The 26,858-nt window shown below is 35.3% G+C and overlaps 1 protein-coding gene across 1 annotated transcript in view; it reads right to left on the reverse strand.

Moving 5' to 3' along the window:
- The window catches only part of PROS1 (protein S), a 69,437-nt gene that overhangs the window by 15,871 nt on the left and 26,708 nt on the right, over positions 1-26,858 (reverse strand). Inside the window, exons 4-10 of the mRNA XM_060640215.3 lie at positions 19,929-20,015; positions 17,073-17,195; positions 16,842-16,973; positions 13,300-13,425; positions 10,632-10,753; positions 7,866-7,981; positions 4,622-4,811 (exon numbers count right to left, since the gene is read on the reverse strand). Of these exons, the coding sequence (XP_060496198.3) occupies positions 4,622-4,811; positions 7,866-7,981; positions 10,632-10,753; positions 13,300-13,425; positions 16,842-16,973; positions 17,073-17,195; positions 19,929-20,015 (896 nt within the window). The remainder of the gene's footprint in view (positions 1-4,621; positions 4,812-7,865; positions 7,982-10,631; positions 10,754-13,299; positions 13,426-16,841; positions 16,974-17,072; positions 17,196-19,928; positions 20,016-26,858) is intronic.

A 26,858-nucleotide genomic window follows, 5' to 3' on the forward strand; every position in this document is an offset into this window, starting at 1 on the left:
ATTTTCTTATAAATTACTTCCCTTTATTTCTTTGTATGGTAATTAGGGTATTATATTGGTTTCTACTAGGGATATGCAAAATTAGCTTACATTATTGATGCATTTCATTATAGGACAGGAAAGGAGCATTATGAATATATGGGCACTCGATGAGACAGTTTAGAACCACAGATAAACAATAATCAATCTCATGGCTGTTAAACCCCTCTTTATGTTGAATATTCAAAACTTTTTATCTACCTTAAATTGAAGGCTGAAGCTCAAAAGTATATCCAGAATCTGATCACTTCTCACCACCTACCATCAACGCTCTAGTCAGAGATGCCATCTTCTCTCCACTGAGTTACTACAGTGGTCCAGTGGTCTCATAAGCCCATATCCTGTCTCATTCCTGTCTCTCTACTATCTAGTTTCCACAAAGTCATCATGTCCTGATTAGGATTATCTTCTTTTTTTTAGTGTTTGCTTATTTTGGGGGGGGGAGAGGGAGAGGGGCAGAGACAGAGTGAGAGACAGAGAATCCCAAGCAGGCTCCACACTGTCAGTGCATGTGGAGCCCCGACATGGGGCTCGATCCCACAGACCATAAGATCATGATCTCAGCTGAAATCAAGAGTCGAAACCCAATCAACTGAGCCACCCAGGTGCCCCTAGAATTGATTATCTTTTAACATACATGCAAATTAAATCATGTCACTTCTCAAAATCATCTTAGGTCTTTCTACTTAGCATAAAATCTAATTTCTCAATAGAGTCCCCATGGCCCTACCTGGTGTTATTCCAGACCACATTTCTAACCTCATTTTCTATTCCTCCCTCCCTCCCTTACTCCACTGCATCTATGCTGAGCTTTGCGTTGTTCCTCAAATACAACAATCACATCCGCTTGCCTGATGGTCTGTACTTGCTGTTCATATGGCACAGAATCATCTTGCCCCATATATTGCTCATGATTTGTGCCCTCAAGTCTCCGGTCAGATGTGATTTCATCGGAGATGGCTTTCCTGATTCCACATGCACACTCACCATCATGACTCTTGCCTGGCCTTGCTTTTCCTTTTCCTCTGAGCACTAACCACTAACTGACGTAGCTATTTTGTTCATGCATTCGTGGTTAACATCTCACCACTAGAGTGCAAGCTCCACAAGGGTGGTGATTTTGTTTTAATCACTATTGTAGCCTCACTACCTAAAAGAAGGAACAGCACATAAAGCACTCAATAAATACCTTTTTGAATGAATAAAAATATGGTACAAAGTACAAATTTCCCACCAATATTGGAATTATACCTAAATATGAGATGTAATGATTTATAGCCTTATTTATTTCTATGGTTTATAACCATTTTAATTAACAATTACCCACATTCCATTTATTTCAATTACAACAATCCTAAGCTCTACATTTTAAATTCTTATTTTCAAAGTATTTTATTTGAGGGGCACCTGGGTGGCTCAGTTGGTTAAACATCTGACTTCGGCTCAGGTTATGATCTCACTGTTCGTGAGTTCGAGCCCCGCATCAGGCTCTGTGCTGACAGCTCGGAGCCTGGAACCTGCTTCAGATTCTGTGTCTCCTTCTCTCTCTGCCCCCACCTCTGTCTCTGTCTCTCAACTATGAATAAACATTAAAAAAAAGTTTAAAGTATTTTATTTGAAATTTTAAAATTATTTAAAATTAGTGAAGCAAATGGTACTAAGTGAACACTCCAGTTTGCTTAATGTAACTTAAGTATTAATGCTTAATGATTAATATAACTTAACTTTGTCAATTAAAGCAATTTAATCTATTTATTTGAGATATCTATTTATTTGAGATAATTTCCGTGTCTGCATAAATTTGCCTGAAACTGTACAAGTTATTAACAAACCAACAAAACTGTAAAATGGTAAAAATACCATGAAGTAATATTTTTTAAATGAAAGATAGGGAGAAAAGAAATCTTATTTAAATGGCGGGGGAGAAAATTCATAAACTCCTAAAATATCAAATTAAGAATTTTTAAAAACTAGCCAGCATCAAATTTATTACCAGATTAAAGTTTTTCTCTGATTTCCTTATTATTCTTAAATTTTTAATGTCAAGTTGTATTCAATTTACAAAGGGAAATTTTGTTTTATTTAAAATATGGGCATATCATTAAATAATAGTTTATTTTTAATAAGAATCATAAATATAGAAGACAAAATGTATGGAACTGAATAGCTAGCTGCCTTCTATCCAATCCAGAATCCTGCCTCTAACATATCATTCATGGATAATTCATTAGTAAACACTATCTGCAACTCAAGATGTTAGCCTTGTAGGTAAATATTTACCTTCTTTATATATATTCTATATTACCTAAAATGTATCTAAATTCTCCTCCAAACAGCTGACATTTTCAATTTGTATCAATTGATCAGAAAAATTCTGTTTGCTCTCTTTTGCTGAAAAAGTAATTTTAGTGATTTTTAGATAGGAGATGTGGGGACACGAGGCAATAAAATGTATTCTTCAGGAGTGCCTGGGTGGCTCAGTCGGTTAAGTGTCCGACTTTGGCTCAAGTCATGATCTCATGGTCCATGAGTTCAAGCCCCCACTTCGAGCTCTGCACTGACTGTGCGGGGTATGCTTGCCTTTCTGTCTTCCTCTTTCTGTGCCCCTCCCCTGCTCAAGCTTGCCATCTCAAAATAAATAAATAAACTTAAAAAAATGGGACGCCTGGGTGCCTCAGTCAGTTGAGCGTCCAACTTTGGCTCAGGTCATGATCTCATGTTTGTGAATTCGAGCCCCACGTCAGGCTTTACTGACAGTTCAGGGTCTGGAGCCTGCTTTGGATTCTGTGTCTCCCTCTCTGTCTCTGCCCCTCCCCCACTTGTGTGTGTGCGCACGTGCGCTCTGTCTCTCTCGCAAAAATAAACATTAAAAATTTTTTTTAAAAAACTTAAAAATGTATTCTCTAGGACAGTGGAGGAATAGCTGTATGAGCCAAGTATTCTACGTATAGATGCAGTAGGAAAGATGTAGCGGCAAAGCTACGCTAATGAGAGCATTTGGAGAAGCCAGAAAATTTTAGTGATTTCTCTGACAGTTGCATCTGATCATGCGCAGACATTGTTTGGTCAAGAGTCAAGAGCCCCGGGGCACCTGGGCGGCTCAGTTGGTTAAGCATCCAACTCTTTGTTTTGGCTCAAGTCGTGATCTCACGGTTGGTGGGTTTGAACCCCATATCAGGCTCTCCACTGACAGTGTAGAGCCTGCTTGGGATTCTCTCTTCCTCTCTCTCTACCCCTCCCCGACTACCCGCTGTCCCTGTCTCCCTCAAAATAAAATAAAAACACTTTAAAAAAAGTGTATTTAAGAGTCCAGAGCCCCAAATCTATGGCTATCAAAGGACAGATAGCCCCATTTTTGGTAAACCATATCTGTGCGCAACTGTACCTTATTTGCTACCTGTACTGTAATGATTTCACATTATATTGTATTAGTTCATAAGGCATCACCTGTTAAATTGTGAGGTGCCAAGTAAGCTCAAGAGCAAGGAAAATCTCTTGCCATAGCTCTAGTGCCTTGAACTCAGGAACTTAGCATTTTCATCAATTCTTTGTTTTAAGTTGATTTATTTTGAGAGAGAAAGAGACAGACGGCACATGTGAACATGAGTGGCGGAGGGCCAGGGAGGGAGAGAGAGAGAATCCCAAGCCGACTCCGCACCGGCAGCACAGGGCCAGATGCAGGGCTGGAACTCACAAACCGTGAGATCAATGACCTGAACCAAAATCAAGAGTCAGATGCTTAACCGACTGAGCCACCCAGGAGCCCCAGGCACTTAACATTTTAGAAGTGCTCACTAAAGGCTTAGTTAATATTTGAGTGCACGAGTGGGTAAATAAAGAAATGAAATAATGTAGTGATGATGTCACATGTCTTTTCAATATAGACCTCTTGCCAGATCCCACAGGCATATAAAGTGTCTCTTTTGGGTACCACGTTCTAAGGTGAAGCTGATTTCTCAGTTAGAACCTGCTGAAAACAGCAATGACTCTTGCAGAAAAGAGTTCTCCCCATTATAGATGAAAGTATTCCCTTCACGAAAACTTCCATTTTAGGCTCACTTTTAGTGATTATCTAAAAGAGCACTGTAATTGGTACTGGCTGGTATATACTCTCTATACAAATTGGTTCCTTATCTATATGCTAATATTTGAAATTGAATTAATTACTATATGTACTAGTCTTTCGATGTGTATTTCTATGTTACTATTGCATTTCTCTTTCATTTAAAAAATATTGGTGGCTATTCAGTATTTTTGTCCTTGATCAGTAGTATCTTTGCATAAACTGTTATGCCCGCTAATAACCTATAGGAGAGACATCAGTAAGTCATTAAAAAAGGTAAAAAGTTATAGAGTAGTTTAAGCAAATAACTGAAAACAATGTTACAAAAATCCTAAATATATTCTGTGACATTATCATTTCTCAGACTATTTCAAGGATTTACAGCGTATGTAGTATACTTCATATAACATCAAATAAATCCAACTCCATTTTGATTTGGTATCACCATAGAAATAAATTATTAATGATGTTAAACTGTGTTAAAGTAGAGATATTCTTTCTAAAATCTATAAAACATACCGTATTCCATAAACCATTATTAATAACTTTGCCTCCAGTTGTGATTTTGGTTGCATATTCATTCTTAAACTGAATTTCAATCTTTCCATCACGAAGAGCAATCAGGAACCAACATGAGTGGTCAAGAGATTCTGCGTACAGGATAACACCTTCTGAATCATAGGTCCGGAAATCAAATTCAGCTGAAAATCTATATAATGGGCAAAGAGAGAGCCTTAATAGAGAAATAGGGAATGCTTAATGCATTATTCTTTTTCTCTTATACTAGAAACAGTAATATGTTGAAAGAGTCAAGTATTTCTTTCTTTCCTGGAATTAGTAAAAAAGTAGAGCACGATTAGACTGTTCATGTGTTATCTCTGGCTCTGTGTATGCTCAAAATCAAGGTATTATATTTTCTTTCGTATTCTTGGAGACTTTTTCTCCAGTGAACAGATGCTTTGGTACTTTTTCATCTTTTTTTGGCATTTGTTTTGAAGGTACTCTTGTAAATGCTGGAATTCATACATATGTACAAAATATTAGATATATTGTATCTCTCCTGGAGCTTTTTATACACTATATAATCTGATGTTAAGATTCCTTTTTTTTTTTTTTGGCTGTATCCTTGATTAGTAAAAGATGTTACCATCTCATGATTGGTTTATACATCAAAAGGCCTGTTTTCCCTGTGACTTCATATATGTCAGGAAGGAATCACTCACAGAGATATACAAAACAGCATCTGGATGACTGCAAACATAATTAAGTCTTTGTGTGCGGTAAGAAAAGTAAAGTAAAAAACTCTAAGATAGATCTGGTAGCTTGATTTAAAAACGTTCTCCAAAGCTTTAATTGTATAAATCACTACACTAGAGCACATGGAAGGAGACCTGAAAAGATATAGTCTAGTCATATGTTTGGGGGTACCTGAGTTTGGGTAATGTCTGTTGCTATTAAGACACTGAGTATATATGTAGCTATTACAGGGGAGGAAATATCTTAGAAATGCTGGGTTAAAAACTAACATGTATCCGGGCCCCTGGGCAGCTCAGTCAATTAAGCGTCCGACTCTTGATTTTGGTTCAGGTCATAATCTCACATTTTGTGAGTTTGAGCCCCATATCGGGCTCCACGCTGACAGTGCAGAGCCTGATTGGGATTCTTTCTCTCCCCCTCTTTCCTTGCCCCTCCCATGCTTTCCCTCTCCCTCTCTCTCTCTCTCAAAATAAATAAATAAATTTTAAGAAAAAATAACATGTATTGATTAGTGCCCTATGACACTGTAATGAAAATTAGCATTAACATTTCCAAGAAACCATCAAATCAAAATGATTGAAAAAAGACAAACAGGGAATAGAAAAAAAATAGTTGTATAACTGTTAGTCACTTGAATTAAATTAAAATAAAGGTGATTTAAGTTAAAAAAAAAAAGTCAGGACTTCAGATAATTTGCAAGAAAGGCAAGAAAGAATCCCCATAGAGGCACTATATGCAATGGGGAACAGACTTAACTTCAAATAGAACAAAGAAAGGCTGATGAAATAAATGTTTTAATCTTTAGAATTCCAAAGAAATATTTTAAAGAGGTTATGTGGAGGGAAGTATGTTGGACAGATAACAATGTAGTAGGGATTTACTGAACTAAGATTATTTTGTTTATTTACTTTTGCTTAGGATAAGGACCTCTATTCTCTTTCATAATCATCACATTTTGCTGATGTGAAGCAGGTATTATCTTGTCAAAACCCAAATCTGCGTATGCTCAGGATCTTCCAGAAGTTGATCCTCTTAGGGAGATAATTTCCTTCTCTTTGCAAAATCATGCTACACCAGTAACACAAAGAGTTGTGTTCTACATTCTTTCTGTCTGGAATACATCAGCATACCCCGGGGAACAATTCATTCTTTCTCTGAAGTTTTGTAGAATGAAAAAGAAGAGTGAATTTGTTAACTTTAGGGTGGGATAAGTATTTGATCATTGGAGACTGAGCTGAAGGAATTTGTAAAAAAAAAAAAAAAAAAAAAAAAAAAAGGAAAAAAGCCACAACAAAGCACTAGTTATTCTTTGTGTTGGTTACCAGGTGGCAGTTTATAAACAGTTCATCAAGTTGTATATTTAAGATACGTGTTTATTTCTATACACACATATATATTAAACTTCAATAAAAAAGTTTAAACTATATAAATAAAGGACAAATAAATACTGGAAAAAATAATAATTTGGCTTATGTTATTCCGTGTTACAGCCCAAGCTATTGTGAATTGTCAGAAATGAATCCTCCTGATAGTGACTAAAGGTATGCAATAATTAACCTTTTTCTCTCTCATTCTCATTATTATCTTAGCAAGGAAATGTTGTCTCCAGTCTATGTCACTAGATGACATTATTTGCTCTGAGATATTAAAGGGGAAAACCAAGTCTTGGTAGATAAAAGAGTGTTGAAGGAGCACAATTGCATTAGTGAATTTTAGAATAATGTTCCTTAAGGATACAATTTCTATGAATTTAGGTGAATTATTTAATGAATAATCATTCATGTATCTAATGAATTAAATTGTACATATACATGCTTATCTAATTAAACTATTTTAAAATATGGATTCTGTAATCAGTCTTAAATACATTCCCTTTCTATTATTACAACAAAATTCTAATTTCCTTTTTTCTAGTTTCAATCATATATGACTCTTAGAAAATTTGATAATTAAAGGAGAATCATGACTCTAAATCATCAACAACTATTCTTTCCCTAGACACAACCTAACTACAGGAATAGCAGATAAGCTACTCAATCAACTAAAATCATGTGATGTGTTTCTTTAAAATACCACTTACACAATCTTATGAATTTTCCTTAGTAATTATGAATACAGCTATATTCTGAAAGCAATACTTCCAGCATTTTCTTTTTACTTAGCTTTTATAACATGTATAAAGAAGAATGAAAATTTGACAAATATATTAAATTTACTTTCCCAACTTCTTAGTAAATTTGTATTCACTAGAAATGGAAGAAGGATGGATTAAGGTACAATGATCATTGGGGAAGGTCAGCCTAGAATGACCCAAATGATTTTAGCATGAAAATTACATGTGTGAAGGGGTGAATTAATGTTAGGGTTCCCTAAATTATCTGATTGATAATATATCTAAATTATCTAATTGGGAGTGCAATTTCATACATTTCAAACCTTTTTGGTCACTTTTCTTCTGTCCTTACCTGCTTACCTCTAGAGATCATCACTGACATTAGTACCTCACCTGGTGATTTCCGGCAAACGAAATTTTAAATATAAAACCACCCCTATGAACTGCTCTGCCAAGTAAAGTAATTCATAATTTTTGTCAAGGTTCAAGGGAAGGCACACTGGAACAGCCTGGAGAAAAGGAAACAAAGCACATAAAAAAATGCATAGATTATTGCTTGCTGTTTGTGTCAGGTTATACATTCTTTCTCTGGTTCCTAGTGATCTTGTCAAATGTATTCTTTGGGATACATTAAATAAAGAACACCCTTGGTAATAAAGCAACAGCTTTTACTTCCTTATATAGTCCATAAGTAAAACCTCCCAGAACACATGTTTTAAACTCTTGTTCAATGTGTGTGGCTTTATATTTTTGTCCTTAATATTTCCTTTGCAAATCTCAGCCCAAAACACAACCTTTTCCTTCCAGTAACAACATGTATCCCCTTAACTAACTGCAGTTCTGATGCTTTCAAAGAATTACATCGGAAGAAAAAAAAAAAAAACTGGAGTCAGAAATCATGGAAGAATTAATATACCAATAAGTAGCATCTCATACACTCATTCATTTATTAAGAAAAAATTTTCTGAGCAAAAATATACTATCTAGACAGTGAAGCTGAAGTAGGGAAGTTGAAGGAAATCCATTTTAGAAAGGCTCCATTTCTGCTGTCTTCTTGCCAGGCCCTATTTACTCATGTTCTCTCTTTCACTTTGAGTCTATATAGAAACCAAAGAAGCCATATTCCCACTCCAGGGGGGAAGCAAGAAAGTTGATCATTTTCTGAGTTTTGTCCTAGGGCCCCCAAACACCTGATAACATCTAAGAAGAACCAGATCCCAAACATGTTGCAGGACATTAGCCTCGAATAAACCCCAGCTGATGCTGGCATCAACACCCCCTACCTTCTATGATTATAAAATAACAACTATTATCCACCACCACTTGCCTTTGATTGGACCCTACCTAGATTCCTGAAGGAACATGTATCCTGGACCCTTTCCAATATAAACCCCTAACCCTAGACAACGAAGAGACTCATTCTCTTTTCCTTCCTGTGTCCCCCAGACACTCTGTCTGCTATACTCTGTTATTCATGCTATTCAATAAACTCTGCTTTCACTTTCTCCAGTTTGCATTTGATTTCTACACTTTGCAAAGCCAAGGGACCTCTTGGATCATCCCGTGGGGACACCCCGCCCCACCTCAACCCAGGTTCTTGGACTCAGCCTGACAGCATCAAAGAGAATGCCTAGAAAACCTAGATAGGATAAATACAAGCAAATAGATTGTGTTAGTCTCCAAGGAATTTACAAAAAAGTGATTCAGAGTCATTAAATTTAATATCAAGTATTTTTTTCCTAAGAGTAACACCAAACATTAAAATGGAAAGATTTTGGTGTGCCTGGGTGGCTCAATTGGTTAAGCGTCCAACTTCAGCTCAGGTCACGATCTCACAGCTTGTGAGTTGGACCCCTGCATCAGCCCCCTTCCTGACAGCTCAGAGCCTGGAGCCTGCTTCAGATTCTGTGTCACCCTCTCTCTCTGCTCCTCTCCCGCTCATGCTCTGTCTCTCTCGGTCTCTCAAAAATAAATAAACATTCAAAAAATAAAAAAAATAATAGAATGGAAAGATTTTTAGGGATAAGTTTTCAGGCATACATACAGGGATGTTCTGGGGGAACTGTGCACACAGCACGGAAACATCTCATCTCCTCTTAGAACTTTAACAAACCTATTCTAAGGAAGATGGTGATGTGTAACTACTATGAATACTAAAATAATAAAAGGTTAAATTACAAAGTAGACATTCACGCGGCATGGAATTCCATTCAATAAAATCAAAGTTACTACATAGATATAGTATAATCTCACCTTCCCTGTCTTTACCAAGGAGGTAGCATATATTGAATGTTTCATTCTTGGATATAGACAGTTTTATCTTGGTAACACATACAGAGGTTTGTGTATATACATGATTAAATCATTATTGAGGTGGGTTTTTTTGTTTTTTTGCTTTTTGTTTTTTTTTTCTTACTGTCTGCTTCATGATCATATAACATTTTACCTTCACTTATGAAAAGAAATGCCGGAGATGGACCAAGAATCACTAACACATGATCCTTAGTTAGGGGGAGAAAAGCTTCAGATGTTGACCTATTTATTTCAGTGAAGGAAAAGCTACCCCCAACATTCAATTCCTGGATCAATAATGAATTAAATCCAAGTAACTAAAAGCAAGTTTGAGACATACAGATTAACAAAATCAACCTCTCTGAATTTTGATGTACTTAAACCTCACTGAATCCTATCCTGACAGTTATTTCCACCTGAGATTTTATGAGCCCTCTTGCAAGTACCAACATGACAAAATGTGATTAGACTCGTCAAGAGTGGGATAAAGTATATGTAGGAAAATGTTTCTGCTAAGGTTTCTACATAAGATTTTTTTCCTCACAAAGAGAAGTATGAACCTCAGCTTGTCTTAATTTTTTAAATAAACATACACATTGGATTTTGTAAACGTATAGGCTATACAGATGAGTGCTCTCTGAACTATGACCTTGCAGCCTTTTCCAAACCTAGTCACTAATTATCCCCAATATTTATGGCTTACATGACCAAAATTAGTAAATAGGCTGTGACTCTGAGCCTGCTAGATCTCTAGCAATTATTATAGAATATCTGTATTTCCCCGACTTACCTCAGCTACATGGAAATAAGTACCCAGTTCTCTCATTTTAGAAAAGAGACGGGAAGTTTAACGTTGCAAAATGTTACCTCACAACTCTTGTGATCTTGGGCAAGTTTGAATCCTTTTTTCCCATCACAATAACAAGAGTAACCTCCAGGGTAATTGACACAAAGTTGAGCACACATGTTCTCAGAGCATTCATCCACATCTGGGGTAAAAGAGAACATAAATCTTAATATCTTCTACATGTTCAATCCAAGAGGAGTATTCTGATTTTAGTGTAAGATAATCAGTGATAATAGATTCTTTAGTGAAAGGAATCTCTGTGACATGAAATCACATTTCAACACTTGGCAGAAATTTAAATGAGTTACAAGCATAATGCCTATCTATTTACACCTAAAGCAACAAATGTAATGTATAACTTTCAGCAATAAATTATTAGTAAAAATATAACAACTACACTAATTTTCCAATTTTTGAATTTGAGGGAAAAAGGACTAAGAGTCTCAGGATAACTATCATTTCTTACTAAATAAATTCCATTAAGACTGCTTCACCATTCTTTTCTTGAAAGAAAAGAAAGGGAAGGGTAAGGAAGGGAGAAGAGAGGAAGGGGAGGAGGAGCAGATAGTGAAGAGAGGGGAAGGGGGAAAAGATCCCTTTTAACTGAAGGTTAATGTAATCGGGTATTAAATAATATCGAGATCATTTGACTTCCCATAATGCAGTGATTAATGGTGGCAATATATTTAAGGTTATATCTTTATTTCTTACCAATTAAAAAAGAAAAACACACCTCACGGTACTATAATCTCCCATATCGTGAAATCTTTGATATGGCCCTGTGCTCACTCCATATTTTGAGAAAGTCATTCTTGGAAAGTTGTAATGATACGCTTCATCTAAAGTCCACTTCAGAGCTACATAGGATCCTTGCTATTTTCAATGAATGAACCCTGCAATCTTTGAAAGTTCCCAAGTACATAAACGCATATATTCATGGCATATAAATTCCCCCATAAAATGCCTCAACATACAACTCCAAAATTAGTGATCCCTTAGCATTAAAATTAATTGGCATATAATTCAGTGTGCCTGGGTATCTCAGTCAGCTACGCATCTGACTTCAGCTCAGGTCATTATCTCACGGTTCAGGCTGACAGCTCAGAGCCTGAAGCCTGCTTCGGATTTTGTGTCTCCCTCTCTCCCTCTCTGCCCCTTCCCTGCTTGTGCTCTCTCTCTCTCTCTCTCTCTCTCAAAAATAAATAAACATTAAAAAAAAAGAACCTATTGCCAAATCCAAAGTAATAAACGATTTACAAAAAAAAATAAATGACATATAAAGTACTTTGAATATTGTACATAGGTACCACACATGCATCTTTTTTTTAAAAAAAAAAGTCTGTCATTCTTGAATAAAACTACAGTATACACAATGAAGTTGGCTAATAATAAATCTGAATATTACCACAGTAATTTCTGTCTGGAGTCGTGGGAGAATAGAGATGGTATGTGGAAGGTATAATTTTTGATGAGTGTATGGGAGGTAAAACATCAAAATATCAAGAGAAGCACATATATTTGAGAAAAAAAACCTATTCTGGAATTACTATTGATTTAGGCAAATTAATATAGAGAGGAATTAGATTAAAGGTTATCTCCCAAAAAAGTAGATAGAGACAAAAGGTAGATTAGAGTTTAGGAGAGGAAGGAGGGGAAACTTATTGCTTAATGGTTACAGAGTTCTGTTTGGGATGATGAAAAGTTTTGGAAACAGATAGCCTTGATGGCTCCATAACCATGTGGAAGCAATTAATGCCACTGAATTGTACCCTTAAAAATGGTTAAAAGGGTATCTTATATCATATATACATATATATATATATATACATTTTTCATAGTGGAGACATATATACATATATATATGCATATATATATACATGCATATATATATGTATATATGTCTCCACTATGAAAAATCACTATTGATTTGATTAGTTTTAATTATGATATTAAGTTTATTTTGAAATTTTACAAAATTTAAAGGAGGATATGAGTCTATTTGCATATATCCATAATAAAAAAAAAATCCCCCAAACATCTAAGCCTCTGGGGCGCACCTGGCAGTGCGCCTTCAGCCAAATGAAGTAATGAGTCCAAAGGGCTCTCCCAAATGCGCAGGTCCTGACAGTACTAATCAATACTTCTCAAATTTCTAGAGCTCAGTTATCATTTACTTATGATGAGATTTTTCTTTTACACGTATTTAATTATCACAGAACTACGTCATTTCCTATTTGAGAATAAATGACATAATAATACACGCACAGAAAATCATCCAAAAGCTTGGCATACACCTGAAGGTTTCTAACCATCCATGTAACACCTGTGTGATTTTTCAACTTATCTTTCATTTGCTTATGTTTTTCCTTCCAGGTTGAAATGCTTTTCGTCTTTGAATATTATTTAAATGATGTGAATGTATTTTTATCATCCACAGAAGATCTCCAATTCATACACAGCTTTGAGGGCAAACAGACTGCACAACCCCAGACCTAAAGACCATGTGTCTTACATACTGTTATTCTTGAAGGAAGCCAATGACCCCCAAACCGACCAAGCTACATCACGGAGCTTGCCATCGTAGAACATCTGATTGCTAATTCCAAGCAGAACCAGTGTTTCTAATAGGAAAGCAGGACTCAAACCCACCCTCTGTGCCATCAACAATGATAACCACCACAACTCTACCTTCACAAAACTTTAATGTGGGGTTATATCTGTAGCCTTCAGCACATTCACATTCAAAGTCTCCTGGAATGTTCTTGCACACAGCTGTGCCACAAATGTCTGGCTTCATTGAGCATTCATCCACATCTATAAATGAAACCAACAGATTAAAAAAAAATATTTTTTCCCATACCAGAGAATACTAGCAAAGAATGCTTGATTTGTGTTTCCTGGATCTAGTTTAATATATATAATGAGAAAAGAGAGTGGCCTGGGAATAACAAAATTTTAAATCTGTCACCATGTTTTAGTTTACTAAATATGATTTCTTCATACACACATACAGGGAATTTGATGTTTGCTATGTTCTTTATAGTTATGTAAAAGGAGAGGGCTGTAGTTATTTTCTTATCTACCAGGTTACATTACATGAATAAATGGGAGAAAAGATTCACCATATTCTTAATATATACCCCTAAATGCATGTTTTTGAAGTATGTTCTTAAAAGTAGATTCACTCTGTATTATCACAATCATAAAAAATAAAAAAGAGGTGGCTCATCAGTCACTTTTTCCTTTGGAAATATACACTAGCTAAATCTGCATACTATTATTGCTGGCTAAAGTATTCAAGAGTGATTCAAATTTAAAATGGAATTGAGTAAGGTCTCAAAGTATTTATAAAATCCCAATACAAACTTTAGTGCTAAATTAATATCCAGAAATTTCAGACACATTTATTATATTACATGGTAGAGTAGGAAATAAAGTATTGATTGCAGCTAGTCACTAGATAAAAACATCTATGAGAAAAACAAAGCAAGAGACAGAAATAGTTCAATGGAGATGTAATTATTTTAGTGAATTTTTCTCATCTGTAATCTCTGGAGACAGACAAGTTCAGAATAGGAAAAATATTTTCTACTCTAAAAAATTGAGAGTTTAATTTTTTCACAGACTAATAACCAAAATTTCAGATAATACTCTAGCTAAAAAAAAGCATGCACAGAAATAATTGAATCAATTCCTGTGGTAAGGGAATTTTTCTGTATCATGACTGTATCAATGTCAATGTCATAGGTGTGATATTGTACTGTAGTTTTGTAGAATGTTACTATTAAGGGAAACTCAGCAAAGAGTACATGGGATCTCTTTTTATAATTTCTTGCAACTGTATGTGAATCTACAATTACCTCAAATAAAATATTCATTTTTTTAAAAAGAGCTATAAAATCCATATTTTTAAATGAAAGTAGGGGTGCCTGGGTGACTCAGTGGATTGAGCAACCGACTTCAGCTCACGTCATAATCTCATGGTTTATGAGTTCGAACCCTGCATCGGGCTCTGTGCTGACAGCTCAGAGCCTGGAGCCTGCTTTACATTCTGCTCTACCCCTCCCCTGCTCATGCTCTGTCTCTCAAAAATAAATAAACGTTAAAAATAAAATAAAATAGTAAAAACATATGACTAAAATTATTTGGTTTCAGGCATATTGCAGAGAATTACTTAAGTCATATGAGTCCAAGTTATAGTACGTTGATTTTATTACTCTACACTGACATCTAATGTCTGATAAAAAGTTTCATTCTTCCATTTTTAGACAATTACTGGCAACTTGATCTCAAGCATATCCACATCTTGGCAAAGGCCTTATTGTAATAGCTATACACATATTCTTCTATCACCTAGTTTACAGATAAAGACTGTAAATCAGGATGCCTGGTTGGATCAGTCAGTTAAGCATCAGACTTCAGCTCAGGTCATGATCTTATGGTCCAGGGGTTCGAGCCCCGCATCAGACTCTGTGCTTGGAGCCCGCTTTGGATTCTGTGCCTACTTCTCTCTCTATCCCTCTCCCACCTCATGCTCCGTCTCTCTCTCTCTCTCCCTCTCTCTCTCTCTCTCTCAAAAAAAACAAACATTAAAAAAAACAGACTAATAAGAAAAAAATATTTGAAAAAAAGACTGCGTAAATGAAGTATACCAGAACACATGTTCTGGTCATCAGGGACATTCTATGTGTGAGAACTTCTTGTAATAATTTGTATACATGTGTATTAACTCAATGGATAAGAATTAAATACCTTTTAATTAAAAATATAAGTTACAACTTCTTTAGAAGAACAGACCATTCAAGTACTAAGATGCAGAAGTATAAATGGGTATTATTTGCTTATAGAATGCATATGGTTCCTGCATTATGATGGCTTTCTATAATGTGTCCTAAGAATACTGGTATTCTAAATTTCTAACCTCAAACAGACCTTCAAATAGGCAGATGAGAAAGATGTATAGTCACAAATTGGGACAATGGTTCAGGAATAATTGTTAATGAATGAAGTTCACTTTAGAGTCATTTAACTGCACTTTAAATAATATAGTAAATTATACTAAACATTATAGTACGATGAGGGACAGATCATCTCTTGAATAGGAATTCAATCTGGGGATTTCCCAAAGCAGATATGAATAAAGTTGAACAAGGATACTTTATGTTTTAACTTACTAAATTTTCAACCTCACAGCAAAAAGAAGAGGAATAGGAGGAAGGAGGAAGGAAGAAGGAAGGAAGGAAGGAAGGAAGGAAGGAAGGAAGGAAGGAAAAATGGAAGGAAGAATGGAAGGAAGGAAGGAGGGAAGGAAGGAGGCATGGGAGGGAGGAAGGAAGGAAAAGGAAAATTGCTCCCAATTTCTAAAGGCAAAATTTAACTCCAGACTGGGAGATTTCATTTTTAGTCATCCACACACCTAGCACAAATATTTGAATATTTACCTATGGCAGATAAAGGAGTCAAATAGAAAGGACAACAGGCAGAAAGAAAAAGTAAAAATTGAAGGGAAACATAAAGACAAAGAAAAACAAAAGAAATACACTAGTAAAATGACTTACTGAAATAACCTGACAGGAATTTTTTTTAATCTAAAGCAAAAAAATAGTTATGACCAAAGATGAGATCTTAAATGTATAAAGAGAAAGAAAACAAGTTCTTCATCTTTCCCAAAACTGCAACAGGAGATAAGGTGCAAGAGGAAAGGTTTATACTGGATATGCAAAAGGTATTTCTAACAAGGAAATATGACCTACAGTGGAAGAGGTTATGAAGGATTGGATTATGGTGCACTACTTTGTATAGATGGTGTATACTTTGTATAGATGTTTACCTTATTGGAATAAAGGGCATAATATTATAGTGTCTGACAAAAATACCAACAATGGTTTTGCAAAGACTCTAGTAAGCAAGGATTTGCACTGAGACTTCACGTTATCACCATTTGATGAAATTCTTTATTCAAACGTGCACAGGCACACACACACACACACACATACACACACAGTAAGAAAACAATAAAATACTCAGTAATAAAATACAATAAGAAAACACTGAAAAATTCTATAAATAACAAAATATGAGTATAAACATTAACCTAAAAGGCAGTCCCCTAGTATCATAAGGCTTCAAGGTGGATAATAACGTATATATATTAGAAGTACTTAGAACCAGACAGTTCCAAGCATTTTCGGGGGGAAATTCCTGTAGCGGAACTTTGCTCTCACACTTACCTTTACAGTCCTTCTTATTTGAAAGCATAACAAAACCACTTTTACAGGAACAGTGGTAACTTCCAGGTGTATTATCACATATCTGACTGCAACCTCCATTCACATTTGAGGGATCTTTGCATTCATTTATATCTAAGAAGGGAAGAACGGATTGTTTTCAAAGAGATAAAGCCTTTGGAGAACTTCCCAGGAGGTCAATCCGGACGAGCCAGGCGGGTTTACCATACGTACCATGTTCACACTTGTCTCCTTGCCAACCTGATTTACAAACGCAAGTGAATGTAGCTTGGCCATCTTTGCAGCTCATATATCCATCTTCATTGCATGGTAGAGGACTACACTGGTCTGGAATGGCTGAAGGAGATAGACAACTATTTAATTTTACCACGTGCCATGGTAAAAAAAGAATGATATGCCCTTTAATAGAAATCCTGTGCACGAAGCCTGTAATCAATACCAAAAAAAATTACAACCCCTTCCTTCAAGTGACACTTTTTCATAGAAAAGTGAGTCCATATTTATTTTTTATTTTTTTTAACGTTTTTATTTATTTTTGAGACAGAGAGAGACAGAGCATGAATGAGGGAGGGTCAGAGAGAGGGAGACACAGAATCCTTAGCAGGCTCCAGGCCCTGAGCTGTCAGCACAGAGCCCGACGCGGGGCTCGAACTCACGGACCGCGAGATCATGACCTGAGCCGAAGTCAGACGCTCAACCGACTGAGCCACCCAGGCGCCCCTATTTTTTCTTCTATGATTGTTTGCCTTGTTTTCCAAACTCCACATATGAGTGAAGTCACATGGTATCTGTCTTTCTCTGACCTACCTCACTCAGCATAATACCCTTCAGCTCTATTCACGTTTCTGCAAATGGCAAGATTTCATTCTTTTTCAAAGAGAGGCAGACCGTGAAGCCGCCTTTTGACTATAGAGAACAGGCTGATGGTTGCCAGAAGGGAGATGGATGGGGGGATGGGTTGAATGGGTGATGGGAATTGGAGTTACGATTGTGATGAGCGCAGGGTGTTGTATGTAGGTATTAAGTCACTATATTGCTCACCTAAAACTAATATTGCTTTTATGTTGGCTAACTGAAATTTAAATAAAACATTAAAAGAAAAAGGAAAAAAAGAAAGAAAACACATAACTTCCTGAAAAAAAAAAAAACTGATTCTACTAAACAAACCTTTATAATTATTTTGCAAAGGGGAACTACTTCTTTATTTGCAAATATAGACAGTACTTAACTGTAATTTGATATTTTTCATATAAATTATTTTATTTGATCCTTAAAATGCTTCAGTGAGGTGTGCAGAACAAATAAAACTACTCAGTATCAACAGAAAATGAATTTGGGACTTCCAATTTGGCTAAGAAGAAGTAACATGGACTAGATTTATCTTCCTGCTCAAAATACATAAAACAGTGGTTTCCAGACACTGGACAACAGGTAGCAGAGTATTGGTGATGCCCAGGGGAAGGCTATTTTCTTCATAAAATGTTATAGCACCTTATCACGATCTTAAACGATATGCCCATTTGCTTCTTTACTAATTTGGGGTCTCTCTCCCTCCACTAGACACTGCAATGGTCCCTTGGTTCCTGCACATTTCCACATCTGTTTCTCAAGCCTCCCCAGTTAACTCTGCAAGTTCCTTCCATCCTTCTAACACATTTCCCTTTGCTTAAGTTAGCTAAGGAATTTTCTGTGACTTGCAAAAAAAAAAAAAAAGTGTTAAACCTAACCAAAACCTAATTACCCAATTTTTCAACAAACATCCTCATAAAATCATCAAGTTTTTTGAAAAGTAGTAATAAAATAGGTATTAGTTACAATGATAGAAAACAAGCTAATTAGCTAGTTATCAAATTATTTTCATATATTTTGGTAAATTAAAAATAAATATAGTATGGACGCCTGGGTATCTCAGTCAGTTAAGCGTCTGACTTCAGCTCAGGTCATGATCTCACAGTTTGTGAGTTTGAGCCCCACCTCTGGCTCTGTACTGACAGCTCAGAGCCTGCAGCCTGCTTTGGATTCTGTGTCTCCCTCTCTCTCTGCCCCTCCCATGCTTATGCTCTACTTCTGTCTCTTAACAATAAATAAACGTTAAAAAAATTTTTTTTAATTAAATAAATAAATACATACATACATACATACACACATACATAAAGTAGGGGTGCCTAGGTGGCTCAGTCGATTAAGCGTCCTACTTAGGCTCAGGTCATGATCTCACAGTACATGAGTTTGAGCCCCACATCAGCCCCACACTACCAGCTTGGAGCTTGACTGGGATTCTCTCTCTCTGCCCCTCCCCCACTAGGGTTTTCTCTCTCTCTCTCTGCCACTCCCCCACTCACACTTTCTCAAAAAATAAACTTTAAAATAAATAAATAAAGTATGAATTAAATATGTTTGTTCAGCAAACTGTTTTACCTGTGTAATTAAAACCAACTTAAAATTAGAGAAAATGCAGATAAATGAATATTTAGATAATGTCGATGCTATATGTACAATGTTCACTAGATAAACATCCCAATTTACACCTTGCAATTTCACCTTTGTCTCTTTGACTCTCAATTGGGAAAATGGGTAATGAGAGACAAATAATCTACCAGAATTATCACTAGGCCCTATGTGAACTTTAGGGGGAGAAGGCTAATTTGATATTCAAACAGTTTTCACATTTATGTTACTGATGCCAAATGTTAGAAGAATAAACATGGCTCCACTTTGACCTATCAATCAACCGTAACATTTGGTCATACTACATGATTATGCAACAACATCCAAAATAAAACTGTTTGGGAATAAAATTCTGAAGTCAATGACCTAAAGCTTAGTAAACAAGGAACACTGTTCAATTTAAAACTTAGGTGGAATATTTATTTTGAGTAAAAGAGCAGCATATGCATTTGAAAAAACACTTTTCCAAATGATGTCAAAAATATCTCTTTGCTGGGCATAACAAGTCTTGTAGGGCTCATTCGTTGATTTTAAACATCAGTTATATTTACATGGTGTATTTACTTGCAGATTTTTATTTTGTTTTGCTTTGTTACTCAAATGGACGACAGCGGTGCTTACCAGTGACACAGCTCCTTAGATCAGGGTAGGCATCAGTTGACTGACGTGCAGCAGTGAACAATCCAGCTCGGAAAGAGCCAAGACAATCTGGAAACACAAATGTAATCTTAGAGTAGATACATTTACCTCATCTGAAATCATGGTGGAAGTAGAAGTTATCCAAAGTGATAGAATATTTATGTTCCTGTGGATTTATAGGATTCAGCATTCAAAACGTGAGCCCTAAATGTTTCCATCCACCTTTTTGAAAAATTAAATATCTATAAGCAAGATGACAATACATACAGATGACAATAAGGAAAGACAGATTTATGGAAGCTTCTTCTCAGAGAAGAACCTTAAAGCAACAAGTGAAACGATCTTAGGTTAACAAAAAAATTTATTCGCAAATAAGTCTATGTTCTTCATTCTGCAGCAGAGACCTAGAGTTACCCTCAAATCTGTAGATCAGAGCCTGATTTAAAAGCATCTATAATTAAATCAATAGACTAACTTAGTGTTTCTGGTCACTTTAGGCAACTTCTACTTCTCCTACTGTTGCATATAGATTAATATAATAATATTTGTATAGTGCCTCAGTATTACAAAGTAGGTTTACTTCATTCATGTTATTCCTCACTACAACTCTGGGAAATTAGAGCAATCTGGCAGCAATAACAGCTGAAATAACAGATAAAAATACTTATATACTTAAAAAATAAAATAAAATACTTACTTATATACTTTAAATTAACTAGGAGTCATTTAGTCTCAACAACATAACATTTCTTAATAGTCCCTCAAGACAACATTATATAAATATATATGTATGTATATATACACGTATATATCTTACTTCATTGTACAGCTCATCACAACTTACTAAAAAAGTAGTATTTTTATTATCTTTTGCTGACTAACAACCCCTAAAATCAGAAGCTTAAATAACAACTCCATTTTAGATTAAATTTTAGGTCAAATATTTAGAAAGGGTTTGGTTGGGCTGTTTGTCCCTGCTGCACATAAGAGTCAGCCAGGGTGGCTAGGATCGGAAGATCCACTTCCCAGATGGTTTTTCACTCACATGGCTGACAGCTCAGGCTCCTTGGCATTTCTCTCTATACACATGTCATGTTTCAGGGCTTCTCACTGTGGTTGGGTTTCTCTTAGCAGGCTGGTCCTAAAGTGGTACTTCTTTCGTGGTAGCTAACTTCCAAGAGGAAAAAAGCAGAAACTGCCAGGCCAATGAAAGAGGCATTTTGTCACCTTTGCCACAGTCTACTGATCAAAGCAATCCCAGGGGCCATCCAAAGTCAGGGGGTAAGGGGGTACTATATTTTTATGAGCACTTCATGCTGCTGCATAGAAGTTATTGTTTCTAATTTATTGCTTGTTAAACATTACTCCATGGCAAGCAACGACCATTTTTATAATCCCCTCTACCAATAAAAGATACTCAGGTTGCCCCCAACATCCCACCTCCACAGGTGCACTGTGATGGACATCTTCATATGTGTCTCATTAGTATATGCATAAGAAATAGATACCTGGGGGTTCCAGAATTGTGAGATCATTAGATAGGCAGGTACTTTGTGACTCTCTAGAGATGCATTCCCACCAGAGAGCATAAGAATTTCTATATCTTGGCTGTCTAATTTTTGCCAGAATAGGTAATAAAGTGACATTGCATATTGTTTTTCTGATTTCTAGTGACATGCAGCATACCGTTATGTCATCTAAAAAACTTCTGAGGGGCGCCTGGGTGGCTCAGTTGGTTAAGCCTCCAGCTTCGGCTCAGGTCATGATCTCACAGTTTGTGGTTTTGAGCTCCGAGTCGGGCTCTATTCTACAGCTCAGAGCCTGAAGCCTGCTCTGGATTCTGTGTGTGTGTGTCTCTCTCTACCCCTTTCCTGCTCATTTTCTTTCTTTCTCTCTCTCTCTCAAAAATAAACAAGCGTTAAAAAATTTAATAAAGAAATAAAAAATTTTTGAGTTTCCTCCTCCAAAAATTTTCATTACTTACTAACCATTTTTCTATTGGCAGTTATTTATTGTTCACGTGGGTTTGCAGAAATTTAAACATTTATAAATATCATCTCTCATTCTGTTATCTGTCTCTTAAACTTTTATGTCTCTTTTAAGAGAAGTTCCTAACTTTGTTGTAATCAAATTTACCAAATACTTTGCTTTATGGTTTGTGAATTTGCAGGTGTTTTTCCATGCTGTTGATTACAAAGATATTACAAAGAGATTCTACTGTGTTATTTCTTTAATTTCATGGTTTGTCTTTAACATTTTTGTCTTTATTCCACCTAGAATACACCATTACATTTGGTGGTACTTAGGAACCCAGATTTATATTTCTGGTTAGAGTTAGCCATTCTCCCCCACACCATCTTCTCAACAACCCACAGTGATTTGTGGTGTCATCTTTATCAGATATTAGGTTGGCATATATACATGGGTCTCTGAACTCTCTAGGTTGATTAGTCTACATGTTCTGACAATATTATATGGTTTTCTTTATAGCTTTGAATTAATATTTGATGAGGTACTTCCTCCTATATTTTTAAAGGTTTATTTAGACATAGGTGAACTATTATTCCCTGATTTAAATGCTAAAGTGAACTTACTGAATTCCTTTAATAAATCTGAAATTCTAAATGGGATTGCTTTGAATATATAGATCAATTTGCAGTTAACTGATCTCTCTTTAGCATTACTCAATTCAAGATCATGAAATGTCTTTCCATGATTTCAGTTCATCCTCTATATCCTTAATTCAAGTTTAAAAATTTTTTCTATAGAGATCTTACAGAATTTGCAGCTATAGAAAAAGGTATCATCTTTTCATTTTCTAGTGGACTACTATTTGTGTAAGAACTACTGATTTTTATAGGCTAGTCTTAGAGCTATCTAAAAATCTCCTATGTGTTCTAATATATTGTCTACGGATCATTTTTATTTCTAGGCATATCATTGTATCAGTTATAATTAGTGTTAGGTATATACTTTGCCCATGAGCTATATAATTCCTATTTCTTTTTCTTTCCTTATTTCATTGGCTATCACTTCCAGTGCTTCTCTTCTTGTCCTCAACCATAGACTATATCTAAACTTTATCCAGTAAGTGTAATTACTGCAGATTTTGAGTTTTTCCTTCCTTCTTTCTTCCTTTTTTTCCATCCTCTTTTTCTTTCTTTCCTTCTTTTTTTCTCTCCAGTTGTGTGTATATCATTAAAGTGACCATACATGGCAATTTTCCCAGAACAGTCCTAGTACTGGGTAGCACTGGTCCTGGACAAAAGTATCAAAATTTGTAAATTATATGGTTATTCTGTATAACCTTCACCAAGTTCAGAAAGTTCCCTTAAAATTATAGTTTGCAAAAAGGTTTTATAATTAAGCTCTGAATTTTATCAACTGCTTTTTCTGTATGAACTGAAGTAATAATATACTATTTACATGGATAATTACATTGATGGATTTTCTGATGTTAAACCACTCTTAAATTTCTGGAATAAACCTAATTTATTATGATATACTCTCTTTGATACATTTTAGGTAGATTGGATATCATATTATTTTCTTGTGTTGTTCTTACCTGATTTTGACTTTTTAAAATTTTTATTTAATTTTGAAAGAGAGAGATAGAGCATGAGTGGGGGAGGGGCAGAGAGCGAGGGAGACGGAATCCGAAGCAGTCTCCAGGCTCCCAGCTGTCAGCAGAGTCCAGTGTGGGGCTTGAACCCACCAACTATGAGATCTTGACCTGAGCCAAAGATCATGATCTGAGATGCTTAATCGACTGAGCCACCCAGGCACCCCTTACCTGATTTTGGAATCAAGATTATACCAGCCTTTCTGAATAAGCTCATAGCATAGAATCTTATTCTCTCTTCTAGGGCAATTTTATAAGAGAAAATTTAATTTTTTTTTTTTTTTAATTTGGAAGAAGTCATCTCTAAAACATCTAGATCTAGGAGATCCGGAAGAGGGCTTTGGTTGAGGTTTTACTTTTTCACTAGTTATTTATAACCAAGTTATCTATATCTTCATGTAAAATTATAGATGTTTCCTACTTTTCTAGGAATGTATCCATTTTATCAAGTTTTCAAATATATTTTGGTATAGCTGTTTGTATTATTTTGTGATTATATTTTATTTTATGATACTCTTTATTTTACCATTATAAATTCAATCAATGTTGGACTTCTAGTATTTCTTCTTTTTATCCTACACCTTCTATTTTGGCATTTCCTCTTTCCTTCTTTTTCTTTTTCCTTAATTATTCTTGCTAAAGATCAGGCTAACTTAATAACCTTTGCACCAAATGCAATTTTGCTTTTGTGAATGTTCTCTTTTGTTTTCCTTCTAACTTATTTCCATGTCTATTTTTGTTATTATTTTTTGCTATTCAGTGTCAAATTTAAGAATTTTTCTTGATTTGTATGTTTAGGTCATTTTGTAAATTCTCCAATGTGTTTTTTCACTGCTGCTTCAGAGGTAACCACCCAGTCCCCACACACGCTAGATAAATCCAGCCTTCAGCTTACCCATGGATTCCTCACATTTCTTGTTGTTTTTCATTTTATGTTGTTATCATTAGGGCCTGGAATGCCAATGTTTCTCCTGAGATGATTTTAAGAGAAGGAGTCAGCAGTTTGGGCTAGTTCGCCAACTTGGCAAGAACTAAATAACTAAAACTTATTTCTAACATTTATATTTAGGCTCAGAATTAGCATTTTTCCAAAAATTTTCTCTCCCGTTAATAAAATCATCCATTCTATCAGGTGATATTTTAAAGGCTCATATAAATGGTAGAGTTATTTATTCTATTTTCTAAGGAAAGAACACAACTCAAAAACTTATGTTTGTATAATGAAGCCCCAGAGTATTTCTGACCAAATTCTATGTTTCCAGTGCAGCACATAGGATATGTGGATAAATTGAACCACTTTCTAAGCCTCTGAATCTCTAAGTCTAAGTGGTCTAATTTCTTAGGTGTCCTTATCTTGCTGCAAGTTTTCTGAATGAGCTATGATAATTAGTAAAATTATGTTAGATTTACCAAGGACAGGATTACAAAGTGTTTGTTTGTTTGTTTGTTTGTTTGTTTCCAATTAGGGCCATTGGCCTCTAGAATGCACATAATCAAATGACAGAAAGGTTTAAGTTAGGTAGAGCATTTCTTTTCTGTTTTCAGCAGTGGGATTCATTGCATATGCCTATATACATAAGTAAAGACCCAAATATAAAATATGAATCAAAAAATAAAACATAATAAAAAGTATATATTTTTTATATTATGAGTTGGTTAAATAATAATACTTTACATTTCAAGACAGTTCCGTGCAGTAAAAAACCTATCTGCATACATATACTTATTTGTTATTCCCAATAGGTCCAAAGTTAGAAAATATAATTATGGTGTACATTTAAATGCAGAACCTGAAAAACTAAATAACTTGCTTAACCTGACACAGTAGAAATTTTTAGACCTAGGAGTAGAGCCCACATCTTGTGTTTTCATTTTTTTTTCCTTTGTTTGCACTTGTTTTTTCTACCAAGCTGCCACATAAGATAAGCAAAGAGAAGAAAAAGTTGAGTCGAGCCAGAAAAGAGGAAGTTGAGAAGCATAAAAGGAGAAAAAAAGCAAAGTATTTTATTAAAGGCACTTCCCCGAATACATAATACTGTATTAAAATGTTATTTATCTTCATCCAAATATACTCTGTGATCAAAGGTCTGTGCTTCTAGAGTACTGATATCTGCAGAAACACAGCTTCATTACATAAACCTAAGAAACAAGAATTAATACTATTTTTTAAGCTTTTAATTTTTCATAGTCAAATATTATCTTTTGTTTTTAAATAAAATATGTAAATTCCTACCTAAAATTGAGTAGCTGAAGCAGCCTTGATATTCTAATTTTTCTCCATTTTAACAGTATAAACACTTAGTTTTTGTTTTAGAAAGTGAGTAACTTTACATGTGTAACTTTACAAAAGAAGAGAGTTTTTTCATGGATGTGTATCTATACCCCATTGCTCTTTAAGATACGGCAGCTAAAGATTTTAGAGAATCTTGCTGCATTTTCACATCTATAGACATGAGTAATATTAGTACACAGTTTTTATAGTGTCCTCTTTCCAAATTTGAAGGAAACTGTTTAAGTTTGTTATCAGCAGCTAGAAAAGGGAAGGAAAAAAAGAAAATGGGAATAGAGGGGAAGTCAGGGAAGAAAACTAAAAAGGACTAGCATAACATATTCCTCTATGTACTTTCAAAACATCATCTCATGTTATTTCTTGCTAGCAACATATTGGTAAATTGCTGTTATCCATCTGACCACTGAGAAAACTCGGGCTCCTTGAGGTAAAGTAATTTTAAGATCTTGCAGTAGATACGTATTAGATTGGAAATTATAGAAAGAAATTATAATAAGTCAGCTGGAAAACACCCCGCAGCCCACAGAACATGGGTTCAAATGGGTCATGCCATGAAGATCTAAGAGATACCACTGAACTGATGTCTTACAACTGTTAACACAGGTAAAATGAGATGGAGTATATTGCAGTTAAGTCTCCTTGGCTCAGGATATGCCACATAAGTAAGAATTCAGACCATCATGGATACAAAACATGTAAGAGTAACCACTTCAGGAATTATGAAAAAGGGCACGTGGTTCTAAAAGGGTGTTCTACCCAGTAGTCTTGGGCTCTTCTCTTGCTAATTGTCCTGAAGGGAAAATATAAGAACATACCATCATTTCAGTATAAATTTTCCTAGGAAAAGGGGAAACGTATAAATCTAAAGAGATGGTCTCTGAAACTTCAGAAACAAAAGCAAACAAAAAGTAAAGCCCTCAACTATAATGAAACCGTCTAACTTCAAGAGAAATGCATTTAACAGAAAGAGTTATTTGCAACATTATATTAATAACTCTAA

Source organism: Panthera onca, chromosome C2 (assembly GCF_046562875.1).
Source record: "Panthera onca isolate mPanOnc1 chromosome C2, mPanOnc1 haplotype 2, whole genome shotgun sequence".
In the NCBI taxonomy this organism is placed as follows: domain Eukaryota; kingdom Metazoa; phylum Chordata; class Mammalia; order Carnivora; family Felidae; genus Panthera; species Panthera onca.